The sequence below is a fragment of the Gossypium hirsutum genome, chromosome D12 (assembly GCF_007990345.1).
Source record: "Gossypium hirsutum isolate 1008001.06 chromosome D12, Gossypium_hirsutum_v2.1, whole genome shotgun sequence".
NCBI lineage: Eukaryota > Viridiplantae > Streptophyta > Magnoliopsida > Malvales > Malvaceae > Gossypium > Gossypium hirsutum.
In genome coordinates, this window is record NC_053448.1 from 32,744,197 (window position 1) to 32,767,068 (window position 22,872).

A 22,872-nucleotide genomic window follows, 5' to 3' on the forward strand; every position below is an offset into this window, starting at 1 on the left:
GAGATGTGCGGTATTGTTACTAAAAGATGAAGCGTATTTATGGTGGGACGCTTTGAACACAATGACATCGAATGATCGTATTAGTTGAGACTTCTTTCAGACTGAATTTCAAGAAGAAGTATGTTAGCTGACTGTTTATTGGTAGGAAAAAGAAAGAATTTCTTGAGTTAAAATAAGGAAATTAGACTGTAGCTGAGTATGAACGGGAATTTGTACAGTTAAGCAAGAACACCCATAACATAGTATCCAATCAGGAAGAAATGTCTATTAGATTTAAGGACGGGTTGAATGATGATATCTGTATGTCCGTGGCAACACTAAAGTTATGAGAATTTTTAGAACTTTCAGAACAGGCTTAGAAAGTTGAAGAAATTTGTAAAAGTAAATATGACAGTCAAATTTGAAATTTCGAAACTATAACAAAAGGGGATCATTCAAGCCTGCTCATACGTCTCTATAGAAGAAATTTAGAAATGACACAAGTCATATAGTTGCCCCTTTAGAGTTCACGAGTAGAGAGAAACTGAGAAAGTAATTTACAATTTGTTAATTCTTTAGCGGCTAGTATTGGAAGTATAAGAAATGTTGAGAGAACTATTCTTGTTTGTGATGAATGCAATAAAAGAAATTTTGGTGAGTGTCGATCAAAGTCGGGAGCTTGTTTCCGTTGTGGGTCTACTGACCATTTCTTTCATGATTATTTGAAGAAGCAAAATGATTTTGGTAATCAATCAAACAAGCCTGAAGTAGCTTCTCAAAGAGGTAGACGATCTGGAAATGCCAGGAACACTACTCGTGGTTGAGGGAGAAATATCGAGGTGAATGAACGATCTGAAGCAAGAACACCAGCTAGAGCTTATGCAATCAGGGCTCGTGAGGAAGCTACTGCTCCAGACGTTATTGCGCATACTTTTTCTCTTTTGATATTAATGTATATGCATTGATTTATCCTAGATCAACTTATTTGTATATATGCACTGCGTTAGTAGACAAAAAGACATTATCTATTGAGTTCACTGAATATACTATCAAAGTTACAAATCCTCTGGGTCAGTGTGTTCTAGTTAATCAGATATGTGGATTTTGTCCACTGAACGTTAGGGGTTATGATTTTCCCTTTATTTTTATGCTATTTCCCTTTGATGAGTTTGATGTGATTCTGAGTATAGATTGGTTGACTCTACTTGATGCAGTTGTGAATTGTAGACGAAATCATATCGTGTTAAAATGTCAGAACGATAAATGGATCAGAATTGAATCAGATAGATTATATGGTACATCTAATATGATCTCAGCTATGACAACACAAAAATATGTTTAAAAGGGCTATGAGCGTATCTCGCTTATATAGTTGATTCTAGGGTTTTAGAATTGAAATTAGAATCGGTTCTGATTGTTGTGAGTTCACAGATGTATTCTCAAGGTTACCCTTAGTCAGAGAGGTGAAGTTTGCTATTAAGATAATTCCAAGAACATATTTAATATCGATAGCTCTATATAGAATGACACCTATAGAATTGAAAGAGTTGAAAGCATAGTTACAAGAATTGACAGATAAGGGCTTTGCACAGCCCAGTTTTTCTCCTTGGGGTGCTCCAGTTTTGTTCGTGAAGAAAAAGGATGGGTCAATGCGATTATGTATCGACTACAGACAACTCAATAAAGTTACGATAAAAAATAAATGTCCCTTGCCTCACATTGATAATTTATTTGATCAGTTGAAAGGTACAATGGTGTTTTCAAAGAACAATCTTCATTCTGATTGTTATCAGTTTTGGGTATAGACTTTGATGTGCCAAAAATTATGTTCAGAACCACGTATGAGCATTATGAGTTTCTTGTGACTCCATATGGCTTGACTAATGCACTTACTATGTTTATGGGTTTGATGAACAAAATTTTCAGACCGTACTTAGACAGATTTGTTGTTGTATTCATTGATAACATTCTGATCTATTCATGAGATGAGACAGAACATGCCCAACATTTGAAAATTGTTTTGTAATCTTTATGCGAAAAACAACTATTTGCTAAGTTCAGCAAATGTGAATTCTTACTCTGAGAGGTCAGATTTTTGGGACATGTAGTGTTGGCAGATGGTATTAGGGTTAATCTGAGTAAAATCTCAGTTGTGATAGACTGGAAACCTCTGAGAAATGTAGATGAAGTTAGAATTTTTCTAGGTTTAGCCGAATATTATAGAAGATTTGTTAAGGGATTTTCGATGATTGTTACACTGTTGATGAAAATGTTACAAAATGATGTTAAATTTGAATGGTCCGAGGCATGTTAGCAAAGTTTTAATCAGTTGAAAGCTTTGTTAACCGAGGCACTTGTGTTGGTTCAGCTAGAGATCAATAAAGAATTTGTAATTTATAGTGATGCTTCATTGAATGTTTTGGGCTATTTTTTAATGCAAGAGGGCAAAGCGATAGCGTACGCTTCTTGACAGTTGAAACTACACGAAAAAAACTATCTGACTCATGATTTAGACCTTGCAACTATCGTTTTTACTCTAAAGATTTGGCGACACCATTTGTATAGAAAAAAATGTCATATCTTCATAGATCACAAAATTTTGAAGTATTTGATGTCACAGAAAGAACTGAACTTGAGACAGCACAGATGGCTTGAATTATTGAAAGATTGTGATTTAATCATCGACTATCATCCGAGAAAGGCTAATATTGTTGTTGATGCTTTCTGTAGAAAGTCTCTATTTTCTTTGAGAGTGTTGGATACACGGTTGACATTGATTGAAGATGGTTGATTTTAATTGAATTAAAAGTTAGATCGACGTTTCTGCAACAGATTTGCAAAGCTTAGAAATGTGACAAAAATTTGATTGCGAAACGGAACCAGATTAAGTCGACATCTGATTCATATTTTCATATTGGTTTTGATGATAGTTTGTACTTCAAAGACTGAATTTGTGTTCCAAGAAATTGTGATCTCATTCAGAAGATTTTGAAGGAAGCTCACATTAATAGCTCATCGATTCATCCTGGTAGCAAAAAAATGTACGACGATTTGAAACAGATGTACTGGTCGCCAGGTATGAAACGGAAGATTTAGAGTTCGTATCAAAATATTTAGTATGCCAGTAAGTTAAGGCTGAACATCAGGTACCTTTTAATTTATTGCAACCTGTGATGATTCCAAAGTGGAAATGGGAATGTGTTACGATGGATTTTGTACCGAGACTGCCTCTATCTCCGAGAAAGAAAGATACTGTGTGGGTCTTTGTAGATCGTTTGACGAAATCCGCACATATCATTCTAGTGCGTACGAATTTTTCGCTTAAGAGATTGAAAGAGTTGTATGTCACTGAGATTGTTAGACTGCACAGTGTGCCAGTTTCTATTATCTCTGATAGAGATCCACAGTTTACGTCTCGATTCTAGAGCAAGTTACACGAAGCTCTAGGTACTCGATTGCATTTTCGCACAACATTATGTCTATAGATCGATAGTCAGTCCGACCAAGTAATTCAGAGAATCGAAGATATGCTTTGATGTTGTGTTTTAGAGTTCGAAGGTAATTGGGAGAGATTTCTACCGCTAGTTGAATTTGCATACAATAACAATTATCAGGCGAGCATTAAAATGACATCGTACAAAGATTTGTATGGTTGAAAGTTACGAACTCCGTTACACTGGACTGAACTGAGTGATAAAAAGTTATTTAGTGTTGATTTGATTCGAGAAACGGAAGAAAAGGTCAAAGTAATACGTGATAGTTTGAAAGCAGTTTCAGATCGATAGAAATCTTACGTAGATTTGAAAAGAAAATATAATGAATTTCAAGTCGGTGACAAATTTTTTTTGAAGATATCCCCTTGAAAGAAAGTTCTTCAATTTGGACGAAAAAGAAAGCTTAGTTCGCAGTTTATCGGGCCATACAAGATCATTGAAAGGATTGGGCTAGCAGCTTATCGATTGGCTTTGCCGTCAGAGTTAGAAAATATTCATAATGTTTTCCATGTATCGACGTTACGACGATATCGATCAGATCCTTCACATGTGATATCCCCAGTTGATGTTGAGATTCAGTATGATAAGACGTACAGTGAAGAACCGATAAAAATTCTAGCTCGGGAAGTTAAAGAATTGATAAATAAAAGTATAAATTTAGTGAAGGTTCGCTGGCAACGACATGGAGTAGAAGAAGCTACCCGGGAACTAGAAGAAGCTATGAAAGTGCAATACCCAAACTTATTTTCTGGTAAGATTTTCCGGGACAAAAATTTCTTCAAGGGGAAAGTTGTAACAGCCCGTTTTTAGTGAAATCAGAACAGTGGTTTCAGAATCACAAATCTAACAAGTAATTTTTTATTTTATTATTATTTCAATGTCTAGAGGATGTTAGTAGGATCGCATTAAAATTTCATTAAAAAATTTTGATGTTTGCATAATTAATTAAGTGAACAGGACTAAATCGTAAAAGGAGCAAAAGTGGAGTTCTATTTGTAAAAAGGGCTAAATGGCTATGAAACTTTAAAGTGAATGGACTTAAATGATAATTATACCATTCATAATATTATTGGACGAAGATAGGCATGAATTTGATGTTTTGTTTAGTTAATAATAAATGATAAAATAGTAATTAAATAAATTAATGATATTAAAATAAAGTAAAATAATTTTCTCATCTTCTTTAGATTTTTATCCATCGAAAATAGGGTTAGAAAACTCTATTGTTGAGGTTTAAAGTTTTGTCCAACTCCCTTGCTTGCATGGTATGAATTTCAACTCTGTTTTTAATGATTTTTATTATTTGGGATCATTGTAGCTTAATCTAGCTAGCCTAGGGATTTAATTGTAAAATTTTTAAAGGTTGAGGGTTAGGTCTTGAATGGTTTTGATTTTTAATGCTAGATTATGAACCTTTTGTTGAAAAATAAACAAGGTTTGTTAAGTGGTTTTTGTTGAATTTGGAATTAGGGATTAAATTGTTAAAGGTATAAATTATAGGGTTTTATAGTGAAAAGTGACAAATATGAGTAGTTTCAAGGTCCCTTGCATGTTTGGTTAACATGGAATTTGACTGAAATGGTTAGATTTTAAGTTATAAGCTTAATGACTAAATTGTGAAAAGTTAAAACATTACGAGAAAAATGGTAATTATGTATAAATGTGAAATATGGATTGAATTGAATGTTTGATATTGATGGAAACACTTAATTGAATATAATTATTTATTTAAATCAAGATAAATCTCAATCGGATCTAAATCAAAGAAAAGCGAAAGTTACGGATTAGCTCGATCATATTTCTACGCCCTAGTAGTCAAGGTAAGTTCGTAGTACTTCAATATGTAAATGAATTTTTATTTTTGTACTTATATTATGATGTTTTAAATAGTTTGTTTATTGAAGAATATTGTACATTGCACATATGGGCCCCTGTTTGTACTTCGGTACTCCTAAACTGCACATATGTGCCCCTTTTGTACTTCGGTACCCCTAAATTGCACATACGTTCCCCTGTTTGTGCTTCGATACCCTTGAATTACAGATACGTACCCCTGTTTATACTACGGTACCCCTGAATTACACATATGTGCCCTTAGTGTACTTCGGTACCCCTGAATGCACTTTTGTGCCCTTGTTTACACTTTGGTAACTTTGAATCGGATAATATATTAATGGAATTCAATTATTTTTAGATTAAACGATATACTATGTTCCTACTAAGCTCTATAAGCTTATTCGTTCTTGTGGATTGTTTTGTAGATTATTGTTGTTGACATTTTGGACGGATCAAACCTTCGACTCACACGATCCATCGATGTTGGTAGTTTTTGTATCTCCTAGGGTAGTGGCATGTATAAACTTATGTACATGAATTTATGGTTGAAATGTGTAGGATGTTTTAAAATGGTGCTTTGAATATTATGTATATAGTAACTAGATGTGATTGTGTTTTGGTGTCATGTATGCATAATAGGTTATAATGCTTATTTTAGAAAGTACTTTCGGTCACTTTTGATAATGAATGAGAATGGTTGGTTAGCATCAATTGATGGTTTGTGTCATTGAGCTACCTCATGTCATATGTTATAAATGGATCAAATGTCATATTTATGATGGTATGGTACTGGTCAAATTTGAGGTATGTTTAGTAAGCTTTTAGAACTAGTAATTGATGATTGGTAAGTGGTAAGTGGGAAAATATGGATGTTTAGGTAGGACTTGATTATTGCATTTGATGTGCCTTTAATGGCATATTGGTTAGTTGATTTAGGACTTTTGAATTGGTCAGTATATGTATGTTGTTATAAGGTTTTGATTACTTGATTAGGTGCACAAAAGGCTTAAAGTGTTATACATGAATTTGTGTTTGGAATGGCTTTATTTTAGGCAAATTTTAGGTCCACATGGCCGAAGACACGGGCATGGGACTCAGTTGGATGTGGCACACGGCCTTGTGTCTCCTAAAGGGTCCTTTGCATGCAAGTTAGTGAGTTACATGTCAAAGCACATAGCCCGACACATGGGCGTGTGAGGCAATTTCGAGAGGTACACGGCCTGGCAGACGGGCATGTGACACGGCTATGTGACCCTAATCAGAGAGTTACACGGGTGAGGAAATGGGTTGGGACACGGTCATGTGTCCCTAGTTAGAAGGTTACACGGCCTGAGACACGGGTGGATGTCTCAGCCGTGTGAGGCACAGGCCTGGCCACACGGCCATGTGATCCCTGTAAACAGATTTTTGTATATTTTTCTTAAACTTTTCAAATGATTTCAATTTAGTCCCAACTTGTTTCTAAGGTATAATTAATGCCTCGATGGCTTGACATAGGGATAATATGCATGTGAATGAATGTTTATTAATATGTTTATGATAATGTATGAATTGTATGTTTAAATATTCTGTTTGTATTGTAATGCTCCGTAACTCTATTTCGGTGATGATACGGGTTAGGGGTGTTACATTGGGTATTCGATATCAGATATGCTTCTCATATTTGTACCTCTGTATAGGGACTACAAAGGAGTAGGAATCTGGCTAAAAGAGATGTGGACCTGTAAGATGGAAATCGAGCAAGAGTTGTTGCATTAACTGTAGGAACACATATTTTATCATTGCTATAAAATCCAATACTCGGCCTGGTCGCCAAGCCTGAATATTAGGATGCGACACCCCTTGTCTCATGTCATACACAACAAGTAAAAGCTCATTCTAAAAGATACATCTTCCATTTTAGTATTTGTATAGGTGATAACTCTTGAAAAAAGTTATATTTCACGCTTTTGGACCTAGGTAAATGTTTGTACTTCAGTACACTTAGTGGCATTTTAGGACATTTTATTAGTATTTGTATCATTTGCATTAGGATCTTGGACTGTGTTTACATGTTAGATACTTTTAATTGCATGTGGAAGGGTTGTGTTTGGTGGTTTGGCAGGTCCAGGCTAGGGAGAAAGAAATAACTGAGTAAAGGTTTGCCGAGGCAAAAGGTTTGTCAGTGCAAAAGGTTGGACAGTTTGCCATATTGACCGTCATGGCAATTTAGGAGGATGACCGAGTCAACATTCATCACATACCAATCCCAGCCCAACTCTACTTGTACCAGAAAAATCTGCCTGAAAGAGAGCAAAGGATATTGTAGGTTGTTGGAGTTACCCTAGAAAGAAATGCTTATAGAAAGCCAAGAGGAAGCCATAAAAGAAAAAGGGGGGGAGAGAGAGCTGAAGGCAACAATAGAGGGTAGTGGCTGAGTAGAGACGGGAAAGAGGAACCTGAAAGCAGTCCCTCTCAGCCAGAACACGACACTGTGCTGCTGGATTGTAGATTGATTTGGCAACAACCATCTTCCTAAGTTCTTACTTTATTTCTTAATCGGTTCTTCTATGAACTAATTTGATCAAAACGATGTTGGATGTTATTTCAAACTTGAATTTTAATCACCAATCTATGAGTTAAATCTCATAGGGTTGGGATTACATGATGAAAAGTTTTATTTTCTGTAATGTTTGAAGCATATATTTTATTTAATCTACTGTAGACTCTAGACATAGAGTAGCGTTTATATAGAATGAAGACTAAATTGTGCAGGGTACCATGATAATGCCTATAAACACAGGCCACGTAACTTGAGACGTTGTTCTCGAAAGAAGTAGGTCACTTTAGTTCTCTTTTGAGTAGTAGATTAAGTACAATTATGCTAAGGCATTAGTGAAAGTAAGGGCAGATTCTTAGTAGTCCCAAGCATCCAAATCAACATTGTAGACCTTCAATTCGTTGCTGCAGTATCTTTGCCATAGCATTTTTAGTTATTTATTTGTTTGCTCGATTATTCTTGTAATTGCCATTGCATTTTTATTATTGTTTTGCCTTAGCATTTTCCAATATTAGTTAGTATATATTTGACACTCATCCTTATTATTCTAATTTATCACTACGTACTTAATTTAGTTTTGCCATACATTAATCAGTATCATAACTTGACCATTTCTATACCTAATCTGATCCATGTGAAGACGATCTCACTTATCACTTTATTACTTTATTCGACCTGTATACTTGCGCAATTGTATATCATATTCACACGACAAGTTTTTGGCGTCGTTGACAGGGATTAGCAATTTTGTGTAATTTGGTTTGGTTGTTTTACTTAATTCCATTAGTTTTATTTAACTTAGCTATATTTAATTTCTACATGTTTGTCATCCGTGCATGAGAAGAGGCATTCTTGTTAACAAATAATATCCTTTTGACCTAGAGATCAACAGAACTTTACGAATAAGGTGGAAAAAATTGCGAAAAATGGCTACGAACGGGAATGACACTGGTCTCAATGATAATCTAAATGGTCAAGATGGTAATCCCCCTATCCGTAGGGATGGTATGAATGACAATTTGAACGGTCAGGGCGCTAATCCTCATGTTTGTGGGGTGATAGATGGCCAAGATAAACCAATCCGAGAGCATGTTGTGCCAATTTTGGATGACCTAAATCTAGGGATAGTTATACCAAAAATACAGGCACAACAATTTGAGCTAAAATCGGTAATGTTTTAGATGTTACAAAAAGTAGGATAGTTTGGTGGACTGCCCACTGAAGATCCAAGACTGCATTTACAACTTCTTCTAGGGGTTTGTGATTTGTTTAGGCAGCAGGGTGTGCCTGAAGACACTCTGCGACTTAAATTGTTTCCATATTCTTTAAGAGATAGTGCAAGAGCATGACTAAATGCTTTGCCTTCGGGAACAGTGGCATCATGGAATGATCTTTCCCAAAGGTTTTTTCTATGATATAATCCCCCAAATATGAATGCCAAACTTAGAAATGATATCACAGCTTTTTGGCCATTGGAGGATGAAACACTATATGAAGCTTGGGAACAATTCAAAGATTTAATTCGAAAATGTCTGACGTATAGATTCCAACAATGGACTCAGATGGAGATATTCTATAATGGGCCTAATGTACATATGAGGATGGTAGTTGATGCTTCAGCCAATGGTACTTTGTTGGATAAATCTTATAATGAGGCATATGAGATTTGGAAAAGATTTCCCACAATGATTATCAATATCCTACCACAAGAGCTGGGATGGGCAAGAGAGCTATTGGTACTATGGAACTGGATGCAATCTCTTCAATGGCAGCCCAAGTATCTTCTTTGGCTAATATGATTAAAACAATGAAAAGGCCTACTATAGTCCAGGAATTAAAATAAATCGAACTATCGGGTGTTTGTTGTGGTGAAGACCATGCTTGATGAATACCTATCAAATCCAACATCTATGTGCTACATGGGTAATTTCAACCAGAATAATAACTCCTATTCCAACATGTATAATCTTGGGTGGAAGCAACATCTAAACCTTAGTTGGAATAATTAAGGTGTGGGGAATTTCACCAGTACGGCAAGACAGAACGCCATCAATGCACTGCCTGTTTATACTCAACCTATGCCGAGGCAAAATGTCCAGCAAGGTTAGGCATCAATTTCATCATCATCATCTTTTGAAGCTTTACTGAAGGAATATATGGCAAAGAATGATGTTGTAATTTAGAGTTAGGCTGCTTCTCTCTGAGCTCTTGAGACTCAAGTAGGGAAAATAGCGAACGCTTTGAATTCGAGAACACAAGAGGCATTCCCTAGTGATACCGAGAATTTAAGATCACAAGGGAAGGAGTAGTGCAAGGCCATCACTCTTAGAAGCATAACTCAGCTTAATGATGTTGCTCAAGATGCCATGACAGAAGAGGAAAACTCGAATAAAAACTAGGTAAAGATCCCGGAGTCATCTGAAGAATATACTAAATCTGAAAAGGGTAAGCAGCAAAATGTTGTGGCAGACCTATATCATGTTGTCAACAAGAATGCCACGGTTAAACAATATCAGCAATTTGAAGGATGACCACATTTACCTTAACCTTTTCCTCGGCGATTTCATAATTTTAAGCAAGATATTCAATTCAAAAGATTTTTAGAGGTTTTGAAACAACTCCATATTAACATACCACTGGTTGAAGCTTTGGAGCAAATGCCTAATTATGTGAAATTTATGAAATATATATTATCGAAAAACTGCAGCTTGGGAGAATTTGAGATTGTTGCTCTCACTAAAGGATGAAAAACAATGTTGACAAATAAATTACCTCCAAAGTTGAAGAACCCAGAGAGTTTCGCTATCCCATGTTCAATTGTAAATCATTATATTGGTAAGCTGATCAAAGGGCGAGTATAAATCTAATACCTATGTCTATTTTTAGGAAGCTAAGAATTGGAAAAGCGAGACCTACTACGGTTACGTTGCAACTAGCTGATCGATCCTACACGCATCTGAAAGGTAAAATTGAAGAAGTGCTGGTAAGAGTGGATAAATTTATCTTACCTGTGAATTTTCTTATTTTAGAATATGAAACTGACCAAGATGTGCCAGTTATTCTTGGAAGACCTTTTCTTTCTATAGGCAGAACTATAATTGATGTACAGAAAGGCGAGCTGACCATGATGATAAATGATCAGCAGATTACCTTCAATGTATTTGATGCTTTGAGATGTGTTGATGTTAATGATGAATGCCATGCCGTTGGATTAATAGAAACAACAGTGGAGGAATTCACCAGATATTGCCACAACAATTTTGTCAGTAATGAAGACTCGCTTGAGAAGTATGATAGAGTAATTTTTGAGGAGTTCGGTGAATTTATGGCCACCAAGCAGATGGTGGATAGACTAAGGAAGAATTTTGAACCGTTGGATTTATCAAATTGACTTTTCGACCCGTCTAAACCCTCTATAAAGGAACCTCTTATACTGGAGTTAAAACCTTTGTCATAGCTTTTGAAGTATGCATATTTGTGTGACAATAGTACTTTTCTGGTAGTAATTTCTATGGAGCTGACACCCGACAAGAGGCAAGGTTGTTAGAAGTTCTTTGATGATTTAATAGGGCATCAAGATGGACCCTAGCTGATATAGAAGGAATTACCCCTGTATTCTGCATGCATTAGATTTTGTTTAAGGATTGCCCTAGCAATTCTATTGAATAGCAACGAAGACTGAATTAGATCATGAAAGAAGTCGTCAAGAAAGAGATTATTAAGTGGCTTGACGTTGGTATCATTTACCCGATTTTAGACAGCTCATGGGTGAGTCCTGTGTAATGTGTACCCAAGAAATGAGGTGTCACAGTGACAAGTAATGATAATAATGAGCTTATAGCAACTCACACTGTCATGGGATGGAGAGTATGTATGGATTACCACAAGCTTAACAAGACAACGAGGAAGGATCATTTTACCCTACCATTAATTGATCAGGTGTTGGATACGTTAGCTGGGAAAGCTTTCTACTATTTTTTGGATGGTTAATCAGGATATAATTAGATTTCAATAGCTCCCAATGACCAAAAGAAGACAACTTTTTCATGTACATATGGTACTTTCGTGTTCAGACGGATGTCGTTCGGGTTATGTAATGCCTCAGCAACCTTTTAATGTTGTATGATGGTCATATTCTTTGACATGGTGGAAAGGTTTCTTGAAGTCTTTATGGATGACTTTTCTGTGTTCGGGAATGATTTTGAAGATTGCTTGAAAAATTTGGAATTAGTTTTGGGCCGCTGTGAAGAAATGAATCTTGTTTTAAATTGGGAGAAATGTCATTTCATGGTTCGTGAAGGAATTATCCCGGGGCATAGGATATCACAAAGAGGAATTGAAGCGAACAGAGCAAAAATTGAAGTAATAGAGAAATTTCCACCTCCCACTAGTGCCAAGGGTATTAGGAGTTTTTTAGGTCATGCAGGTTTTCATAGAAGATTCATTGAGGATTTTTCGAAGATATCTAAACCCTTGTGCACTTTTTTGGAGCAAAATAGACCTTTCAATTTTGATGAACAATGTTTGGTGGCCTTTGAAAAGTTAAAGAAAAAACTCATAACAGCACCAATTGTGGTAGCTCTAGATTGGACACTACCTTTTAAACTCATGTGTGATGCCAGTGATTATGCTGTGAGAGTCATGTTGGGGCAAAGGAAAGACAAAATACTGCGGGCAATATACTATGCTAGCAGAACTTTATCAGAAGCCCAGTTTTAAAGAAAAAGAGTTATTGGTTGTGGTGTTTGCGTTCGATAAGTTTTGTTTGTATCTTGTTGGTATAAAGGTCATAGTCTACACAAATCGCTTTACTATTAAGTATTTAATGAGCAAGAAAGATGCTAAGCCAAGGCTGATTAGGTGGATACTGTTGCTGCAGGAGTTTGACTTGGAAATTAGAGATCGGAAAGGGACTGAGAATCAAGTGGTTGATCACTTGTTGAGAATAGAATCTGGAAGTAAAGGTAGTCATGATACACTTATTAAAGAAGAAGCATTACCTTGGTATGCTAACATAGTGAACTATTTAGTAAGTGGTGTGTTGCCACCCGATCTCAACAGTCAAAGAAGACAAAAATTTCTTCATGATGCCAAGCACTATTATTGAGATGAATCCTTCTTATTTAAACATTATGCTGATCAATATGTCCCTAATGATGAAATACATAGCATTCTATAGCATTGTCATTCAACTCCATACGGAAGACATTTTGGAGGGATGAGAACTACTGCCAAAGTACTTTAGTCAGGATTTTATTGGCCAAGTTTGTTCAAGGATGCTCATGAATTCTATCAGTCTTGTAACCATTGTTAGAGAACAGAGAATCTATCTAGGAGACACGAAATGTCATTGCAAAGTATATTGGAGATTGAGTTATTTGATGTATGAAGAATAGACTTTATGGGTCCATTTCCACCATCAGTGGGCAAGGTGTACATACTGTTAGCAGTGGACTATGTCTCTAAGTGGGTCAAGGCTATTGCTCTTCCTACCAATGATGCAAGGTCAGTAATGAAGTTTTTACACAAGAACATTTTTACAAGATTTGGTACACCTAGAGCCATTATTAGTGATAAGGGGTCTCATTTTGACTGCAAGTTGGTAGCCAATGCTTTGCATCGATATGGGGTGAAACATAAGATTGTTACAACATATAACCCCCAAACAAATAGACAAGCTAAAATTTCAAATAGAGAAAAGAAAAAAAAATATAGAAAAATGGGTGAATCCTACTCGTAAGGACTGGTCTACCAAGTTGGATAAAGCTTTGTGGGCTTATCGTGCCGTATACAAAACTCCGTTGGGGATGTCACCTTTTAAGCTTGTCTATGGCAAGCCATGTCACCTTCCTGTTGAACTTGAGTACAAAGCATTTTGGGCTATTAAGAAGATGAACACAGATTGGGTTGCTACCGGCCATAAAAGGTTGTTAGAATTGAACCAAATGGAGGAGTTCCAAGCGTACAAGGAAAAGACCAAACGTTGGCACGATAAAAGAATCATGCCACAACAGTTTGAACTCAGACAACAGATGTTGTTATTTAACTTTAGGCTCAAATTGTTTCCAGATAAATTAAAGTCTCGTTGGTCAGGTCCTTTTGAAGTAGCCCAAGTGTATCCTCATGGTGCTGTTAATATCAGGGATTTGAAAATGGGAGTCACATTTAAAGTTAATGGGCAACGTTTAAAGCACATTGGGGTGCCCATATGGATCAAGACAAGCACTCCATTGACCTTCGAGATGTTTGAGCTAGCAATTTCTTTTATCTTTCTTTTCTTTAATTGTTTTATTTTAATTTTATTTTTAGTACTTATTTAATATTGTGTTCATTTCTATTTTTATTTTTGAATTTTTTTTTACAATTTTCAGAGGCAGAATAAAAAATATTCACTGAGCAGTTGTGATATTCAGAGGAGTTTGTCGTAGCATTGCGACGAACTGGGTAGTGGACAATGTGAGGTTAACTAGGCAGATAATTCAAAGGGGAGAGATGTTTATTTTAGTTGATTCAATTATGTTATTAGGCGAGCCCATAAATGGGGAGTTAAAATTTTTTGGATTAGGGCACTTCACATTTCCCCCCCAAAATCCTCTTAGTTTTCTTCTTTCCTCCTCCATGTAATGCAACTTCCCTAGTACATTTCAATTTTGTTGAACTGTCATCACTATCCCCTTATTTTTCTCTCCTCAACTGCTCACGTCTCTTAAGCCTCTCTTAAAGTTTTAACTTTTATAACTTTTTCTCTTCAATAACTCTAATTTTTCCGCTACATTCTCCATGATTTCTTCTAGTTTTCTCCAATGGCTCGTGTCAAAACTACCTCTAAAACTACCGAATCATCAAAGGCTAGTGCTATTCAGCCAATGTCATTATTTAACACTATCGCAGCCATGAGATACAATACCAACATCGTAAAGCGGCCTTTCTATTTTGAGCAAGGGTTCTTGTTTAAAGTTGAACAATACATGGGATACGATGAATTTGTATCTTCAATAATAGAAAAACATGGGTGGAATATTTTTTGCTTGCACCCCGAAGATGTTTTAGGAAAAATTGTTCGAGAGTTTTATGCCCAGGTCAACTCTCTAAATTCACCTTTTTTCAACATAAGAGGTACGTCCATTCCTTTTGATGAAGACTATATTAATGCACAATTTATTCTTGTAGGTATATATGTGATATACCTGAACCGGGTCTAGTAGTTTCAGGTATATTTTTTAAATTCCAAATGTGAAACTAGGAATTTATAGGGTTTCTAGTAATTTCTAATTTAATTTAGAAGGTTCATTTCATCAAAAATTGATTAAACAATAATCTGAAAAATTTTTAAAAAATAATTTTGAAAATTTGATTTTAAAGATTTTAAATAATTATTAGTGAAAATAATCAATTTGGGTTGAAAAATAATTTTAAAATAATTTTTATTGGGAGTATTTTGAGTAAAATTTAAATATTAATTAAATAGGTTTTAATTGTAAAATAAGGTAAAATTTAGAGTATTTATATGGAAAATAAACCTTAAAATTAGAAATTTTAGAGGGAAATGATTAAATGATAAAGTAAGGGAAATGTGGGAGTGGCCATTAGGCAAATTTCCCAAATTTTTAATTTCTGGTGGGTGGTTTAAGCTTTAAAACTAATGTATCTAGCCCACTTTTCATACATTTTACATCAGATTAGAGAGTTTTAAAATTCATTTTCTTTGCATGGTTTTAAAGATCTATCATAAGAGAATTGATCCAACCAATTTCCTTCTCAAAATACTCTCTTAATTCACTAGTTTCTTGAATCAATATTTTCATTCAACGAATTTAGAGGGAATCAAAGGTAATCTTCAATCCTAAACTTGTTTTTATGATGATTAGAAATTGTTTTACATGATTTGGGAGTCAATTAAAGGATTTTTATCAATGTCATCTTCTTCTAAGAACACATGGTTCTTTAATGGTTGATCTGGAATTTTGAGAGGAAATCCACAAATTAATGGATGTTCCAACTCAAAATGGATCTATTAAAAGGTTTTTGATCTTATTTATCAACGTTAAACATGATTTGTGAGGTAATTTAAAGAAATCTGAATTTCACCATCTTCATGAACCGATTTTTTGTAATTTTGTGAAATTAATAGTTAGTATAAGTGTATTTGGTCTAGTATTGATGATTGAAAGTGTTTAGGAGGGTTGGAGAGATCGATTTTTTGAGGAATCGAGTTTTCGACTTGATGTTACAAATCTGGTAAGGTATCTTTGTGAGAGAATTTTGATTAGTACAGTTAATTAAAATTCGTGTTTATTATAGCATTGAAAAGGTGGTAATGTCTACTTTATCTTTGTTGAAGCTTCGAATCTTGAAAAGGATCAAGATAACCGGAGTTGAAGCTTGAATTTGCTTGGTTGATCACTTGTTTATGGTAGAATAAATTGTGTGGTGAGTGTTTATAAGGGAAATTTGGTAAATTGACCCTCAATTATGTTTAATTAGTAGCTTAATTGATTATTTCAATTGATTAATTATGGTTGAATGGCTGATTTTTGCAAGATTGATATTAAATGTGCAAGAATTGAATTTTTATTGAATAATGGCAAGTAAGCTTTTGGGTGGTGTTGTGCTATTTAATTAGGTTAATTATAAGGATGATTAAAGCATGTTTATTGGAGTTTTTTTTATCATGATATGTTAGTCTTACAATTGGTAATTGAATATTGGAAAATAGCAAATGAAATGCCTAATTTAATTGTATGTTAAATGGCTATGTTACATGTTACACATAAGCATTTTGTCATATTAAATTGAGCACAATATTGATTGATTTATATGCTATGTTTGACTGAATATATTGGCAACATGCATGGTGGATCCATTGGATATAGTTGGCATGCCATAGGATTTTTGAGTACTCACCTTTATTTGTGACATTGTGAACATATGGCTCTAGGTGGACCGATTTGTTTGGAGTAGATAATGAAGTGTTGAGCATAAGTCTCCAATCAATGAGTTATTTGAGGAGCTATAAGAGAGCGTGTGCTTCGGCCCCGTAGAACTCGATGGACTGTATTTGATATTTGTGGGAGTTCGAAGATCTGTTTATCCGATGTATGATCACTCAATTAAGTCATGAGAAGTGTATGTCAATATATTTATGTAGGATTGTTGCTATATCATTTGATGATTGAAAGTCATGAATAATTGATTGTTGATATTGATAATGCATATGAAAACTAAACCGACATGTTTCATTATTATGGATGATAATTGGTGATTGATTGAATGCGATTTAAACATGATTTGGGTGTGGATTTACTAGTATTTTTTTTATTAAGATTCACTGAGCTTTTTAAAGCTCACACCCTCACAATTCGTACAGATAATCATCGGGCTTGAGGAGCCCAGGAGCCGAGCAAGAGCATTCCAATAGAATTAGGCTTGGTAGAGACTTTATTACACGTTTTAGAGACTGTAATCAGACATTATGGAACTCTCGAGTATTAGTTTAATTTTACTTGTAATTGGACATTGGACATTGGACATTTATTTTGGATGGTTTTGTAATAATTTTGAGGCATGTTCGAGATTAATTTTTGAATGATTTACAGTGTATTGTTGCTTGATAACATGGTGATTGATAACTCGGTGTGTGAGGCATGAAATTTATACTAACAATTGTTTAAATGAAGTTGCCATTGAGTGGTTTACTAGTGACTAAGGTACGCCACTTGTTTGATTTATTCGGTGTTTGTTATGCATGAAATTGATTGCCTAATTCTATATAATTAAGGCTTAATTGATGTTAATAAATTCATTTGAAGGTATATGTATATCCATGTTAATTAATCGTAGTTAAATTGGGTTAAATTGGCCATTAAAATATACAAAATCAGGTTTTAAAATGAGTTTTCCGTAAAAATAGGTGCAGTGATTTTCACACGGGCGTGTGAGGGGTTGCACACGTGCCTGTGGGTAAGTGAACGTGAACATGGTTTGGGGGACACGGCAGTGTGGGTTTTGGGGGTTAGAATTTTTGTCTTTTTAAATTGGTATTCTAATTTGTTTAAGTTACAATTTAGTCCTAAAAATTGATTAGTCTAATTGGAGCCTTAGATGATAAGGAAACATGGTAAAATTTTAGGATTAGTCTCATAATGTGTAAAATTTGACAGAAACACACTTAATTTATAATTTGAGAGAGGTCTTGATATTTTGTGTTTGTTACAATTTAGTCCCTAATAATAAAACTTAAATTAGGCACAGTAAGCGTATTTAAATTAATCTGAAATTTTTAGGCTTGCATAATTTTGACTAAAATAAGTTCGATAAACACTTTGATCTAAAATCGGGTTAGTTTTACCATAGGTGGTAAAATGACAAAATGCCATTAGGTTAAATTACATAGGAAAAGTTTAAAATTGACTCATAATTTGCTTCTGCATTAATAAATAACTAATAATTAGATAAGATTTAAGTGTTATAAGGTCGGAGAGTCATTTAGGTGGCTAATGTAACATTTCGAATTCGGGCCGGTCCGTCTCGATCGAGTTTGGGGTGTCACAATATAGGATGAACACACGTCGTTTGTTGAAAGTATTACTATTGAGGGGTTAAACCAAGTATTGGAGGATTTATGTATTGAGGACACACAATGGACTATTTACAACCAGGAATGTTATACTATCGAGAAGGTTTTGTTGAAGCCCATTGGGAAGATTTGGTATCATGTTTTAAGAAGCTGACTTATGTCGTCTACACATAATACCACTATTTCGGAAGAACAAATGCTTTTCCTGCACTCCATTATAAAAGGGAGAAAGATTAATGTCGAGAGGATCATTTTTCAAGAACTACATTGGTGTGTTGAGAAGAATGCGGGTAGCTTAAATTTCCCCTTACTTATTACTGCCCTATGTCGAACTGCCTAAGTCCCTCTCAATGCGGAGGAGGATATCACCCCTAACAAGGGTGGATTGACCAGGACCATCTTTGCCAAGATCCAAGTAACTAATGCCACCAGGGCAACTCAACATAGCCATGCCACCACCTCCTCTACTGCGCATACTCCCATGACAGCACCTCTAGTTTCTCATAACTCTATTGAACATCAAATATTGCACTCCTTGAAGTAGTTAGAGCAGTGATGTCCCTTTTTGAAATCCAGTAGTTTCACCTGACTAAGGAGATGGTGTAGGCCCAGCAACAGCAAGCTGAGTTTTGGGCTTATGTGAGGAGTAGGGATTTGGCTCTAAGGGAATCCCTGCAAAAGAATTTTACGAAGCTAATGCAAGAATTTCCTCTCTTCCTAGCCACCTTGCTCCCATTTGCCGGTGTTGCCAAGGAGCCCACTCAAGCTGCTACTGAAGCACCCACTCAACCTACTGCCGAGGCACCTACTTAAATTGCTATTGAAGTGCCCAAGAAGATAGCATCTAAATGCTGAGAATGAGAAAAAAGCGAAAAGGATGATACTATCACCACCAAAGGGAAAGACCCTATTCCACCTTCGCCACTAGCTCGCGTTTCTGCACAAGACTGGGACATTGATCATCTAATCGATGAGTTAATGGAGACTAACAAGGAGGGGGAAGAAATGACCCTTAAAAAGAGGAAATGGCGGTACAAGGTCAGTACCTGAAAATCCCCTCTTCGGGCAGAATGAGGTATTTAGATGCTAGTACAAGCCAACTAAGTTTTGTCTCTCTTTCATGCATCTTGCATCTCATTTTCTTGTGCCATAGCATATGTTGCATACATTTCTCTTTTTAGTTGTTCTTTTACATATTTGCTGATGCATTGAGGTAATGGATCCCTTAGGTTTAGAGGTTGCATTTTATATTTAGTATGTATGGCCACTTTAGTATAATCGGTTTAGTTCAGTTGAAACTGCTTTGCCACAGCAATGCAACTATTACGTACTATTTTTTTATGAGGAGTACAATCTATACTTATGATGTTCGATGATGAGCTTAGATTCTTCAATACACCTAGAACATGTGACAGTGGATTGGGTGAATTTTGCTTAGGATTGGTTGCTTGGAAAATTAATTCATAAAAATGAGATGTTCTATACTTAGTTTAGTTCGGTTTGTAGTGAGTATCTTCTAATGAACTTATGGACTTTTGAAGCCAAATTCAGCCATTTTGCCTTGGCATTATTAACTAAAGGATAGTAGGCATTCCAATGCTTAGAATTGTCAAGTAGGTTAGCACCAATTTGTTTGCTCCATCGTGTTGTTGATTAGAAAGGTGAGTTTAAGTAAGAGTGTGTAATAGAAAGGCCGCGGGACTTACATGGTCAAGAGGCACGCCCGTGTCTCAGGTCGTGTGGGCATTCGAAGTAGGGACACTGGCCGTGTCCCAGCCTGTGTCTGTGCCCGTGTAACTCACTGACTTGGGTCACACGGCCAAGCCACATGCCAATGTGCTAGGCTGTATACCCTTCGAAATAACCTCATAAGCCTGTGTGCCGGCTGTTTGCTAGGCCGTGTGATAGCCTGACTTGCAACCCTTTGAAAGCTATAGGGGACACATGGTCGTGTCACCTGGCCGTGTGTCACACATGGTTGAAACACACGCCCATGTCTCTGCTCGTGTGGACAAAAATAGGCCATTTTACAAGCCATTTTTCTAACACAATTAGACATGTACCTAAAACCACAAATACATATATACACAAGCTATAATAAGGCACCAAAATCATGCATATTGTAGCCTTATATAAATGGTATTATCACATAAAACTAATATGCCCTTAGGCACCTCAAGTGACAATATATAAACATGTAGAACTATGAACACAATTTGATCATTTGATCAACAAAGGCTTGACCAAAACTATACCATAATATGCCACTTGATTTATCCTTTTAAAACATACCAAAATGTACCATATATGACATACAAAAATTAGCTCCAAATAGTCATATAATTCACATATAACTTGTGCACTAAAACACCATCTTCACCTACACCATAATGACATTTAACATTTGTATATTTGAACTATCATATCATCATTCAACATTAAAACAAACCAACCAAGTAACAACCACAAAATAGGCTATTAACATACATACCAAACTATGCCATTATATCATCAAGTACCAAAATTCAACCAAGTCAATTGGCCATTTCAACATTCAAGCTCATAAGCTATCATTAAAAAAATACCTATACATTCCATTATAAACAAAATTAAACAATTGAATGTACCAAAAGAGCCGATGGATAGTGTGATATAGCTCCGACAAGCTTCCAACTCGAACGAGCTTTCGATTCGCTATAAAAAACAGATAATAACACAGAGTGAGCATTTAAGCTTAGTAAGTTTGTATAACTTAGAATTTAACTTACCATTTGATTAGGTAATAGGTAAGTAACAAAACATATCCCAACACATTTAGGCCAAATTTCTAAGCACATATACAGCAACCATATTAGTCATGTAAATACATATACGAACCAATAATCATGGATGAGCTCAAAAATTAATCAAGTTCCATAAACATGTATCATCCATTTCATATATCTATATATCATGTAACATCATTTTAATGTATTTCATGTGTATACCTATAATAGTTCGTATCGAACTCATATCATTTCGTATCAGAACATTGCCTGTTGAACCATTTAGAATACCGTTGGATACCCAGGATAGCTTACACATAGTGTGCTAGCTCATATAACTGTAATCCGTCAATTCATGCACATATAAGCTCATACGAGCTGTAAATTGGTATGCTCACTCGAGCTGTAGATCGGTATGCTCTCACGAGCTATTAATCGGTATCCTCTCACAAGCTGTAGAGTATTCGCAACACATGCAGGACCTCAGCCAAACTATGTAACCCTAATGACATGTCATTTATATCCTAAGGATTCTTAAGGTTCAAACAGGACTCGGTATTTGTCGAACTTCATTGGATATGCAATCATGTAAATTTATAATAATTCACAATTCATAATAATTCAATATAAAATGTATAAGCACAATTTAATCACACGAACTTACCTTGACGAGTATTCGTAGATACGGAGGCGATTAATCCGAGACTTTTTCTTTGCCTCGATCTAAAGTCCTATGAGGTCTGCCTTAATCTATACGGATAAATTTAACTAAATTTAATATATCATTTATTTAATTTACCCCAAAAACATATTTTGGAAAAATTACTATTTTTCCCCTATACTTTTAATTTCTTTGTAATTTAGTCCCTAGCTCATAAAAATGGAAATTTATGTAATTTCACCTCAACCCACTATGGTCGAATATCAACTAGGTCCATAGCTTGCCCTATATTTCATTTATTTCACAATTTCACCTTGTAACATTTTCTATTTTTCAATTTAATTCCTATTTAACAATTTCACCAAAAATTCCTTTACAAAATTTGTTTATCTAATAACAGCCATCCATTTTCTAACATCAAATTTCAAAAGTCATGCACATGCATCAATGGTAAAACCCTAATAGTTTAATACTTTCGCAAATTAGTCCCCGGGCTAGCTAAATTAAGCTACAACGATCTCGAAAACATAGAAATCATCAAAAATGAGAAAAATATGCATACCTAATCATCTCGGTTACTAAAATGATAATGGAAGATGATACTTAAATTGTTTTATTTATTTGATAATTTTATTACCTATTTACAATTATAACCTTTAAAATCATCAAAATGCCAAGCCATCATGTTCCACTAACATATAAATGGTCTAAATCCCATATAAGGACTTAAACTTTAAACTTCTATAGCTATTTAATACCTTTAGCTATTAGAACTCATCTTTTGCACTTTACGCAATTTAGTCATTTTTCTCAAAATGAGCATGTAAACGGTACAATTTCTTAATGATATTTATATACGATATTACTATGTTGTAAGAAATACAAGAATAATAAAATAAATTTTTTGACTTCGGAATTTTGGTCTCGAAAACACTGTTCTGATTCACTGAAAATAGGTAGTTACAACTCTCCCCCCTAAAGAGATTTTCGTCCCCGAAAATCTTACCAAAAAAGAGGTTCAG

General features: G+C 35.1%; 1 protein-coding gene and 1 non-coding gene across 2 annotated transcripts; one reads left to right on the forward strand and one right to left on the reverse strand.

Moving 5' to 3' along the window:
• Window positions 1-9,287: 9,287 nt before the first annotated feature.
• Window positions 9,288-9,394, reverse strand: LOC121224761 (small nucleolar RNA R71). Its single transcript, XR_005922506.1, has one exon. It is a non-coding gene; the product is annotated as a small nucleolar RNA R71 (small nucleolar RNA).
• A 2,579-nt stretch (window positions 9,395-11,973) lies between these two features.
• Window positions 11,974-19,237, forward strand: LOC107941692 (uncharacterized). Its single transcript, XM_016875276.1, has 5 exons — window positions 11,974-12,522; window positions 12,635-12,812; window positions 13,245-13,477; window positions 13,590-14,048; window positions 19,031-19,237. Exons 1-5 carry the CDS (start codon window positions 11,974-11,976, stop codon window positions 19,235-19,237), a joined length of 1,626 nt encoding a protein of 541 aa, XP_016730765.1.
• The last annotated feature ends 3,635 nt before the right edge of the window (window positions 19,238-22,872 follow it).

What these genes read in the sequence shown, in the direction of transcription:
- LOC107941692 (XM_016875276.1), top strand. Translation starts at nt 11,974, where the DNA reads ATGGTCATATTCTTTGACATGGTGGAAAGGTTTCTTGAAGTCTTTATG. An exon ending in GGAAAGACAAAATACTGCGG is followed by an intron (nt 12,523 to 12,634) that starts GCAATATACTAT and finishes GTTGGTATAAAG; the next exon opens with GTCATAGTCTACACAAATCG. An exon ending in AACGTTTAAAGCACATTGGG is followed by an intron (nt 14,049 to 19,030) that starts GTGCCCATATGG and finishes GAGATGGTGTAG; the next exon opens with GCCCAGCAACAGCAAGCTGA.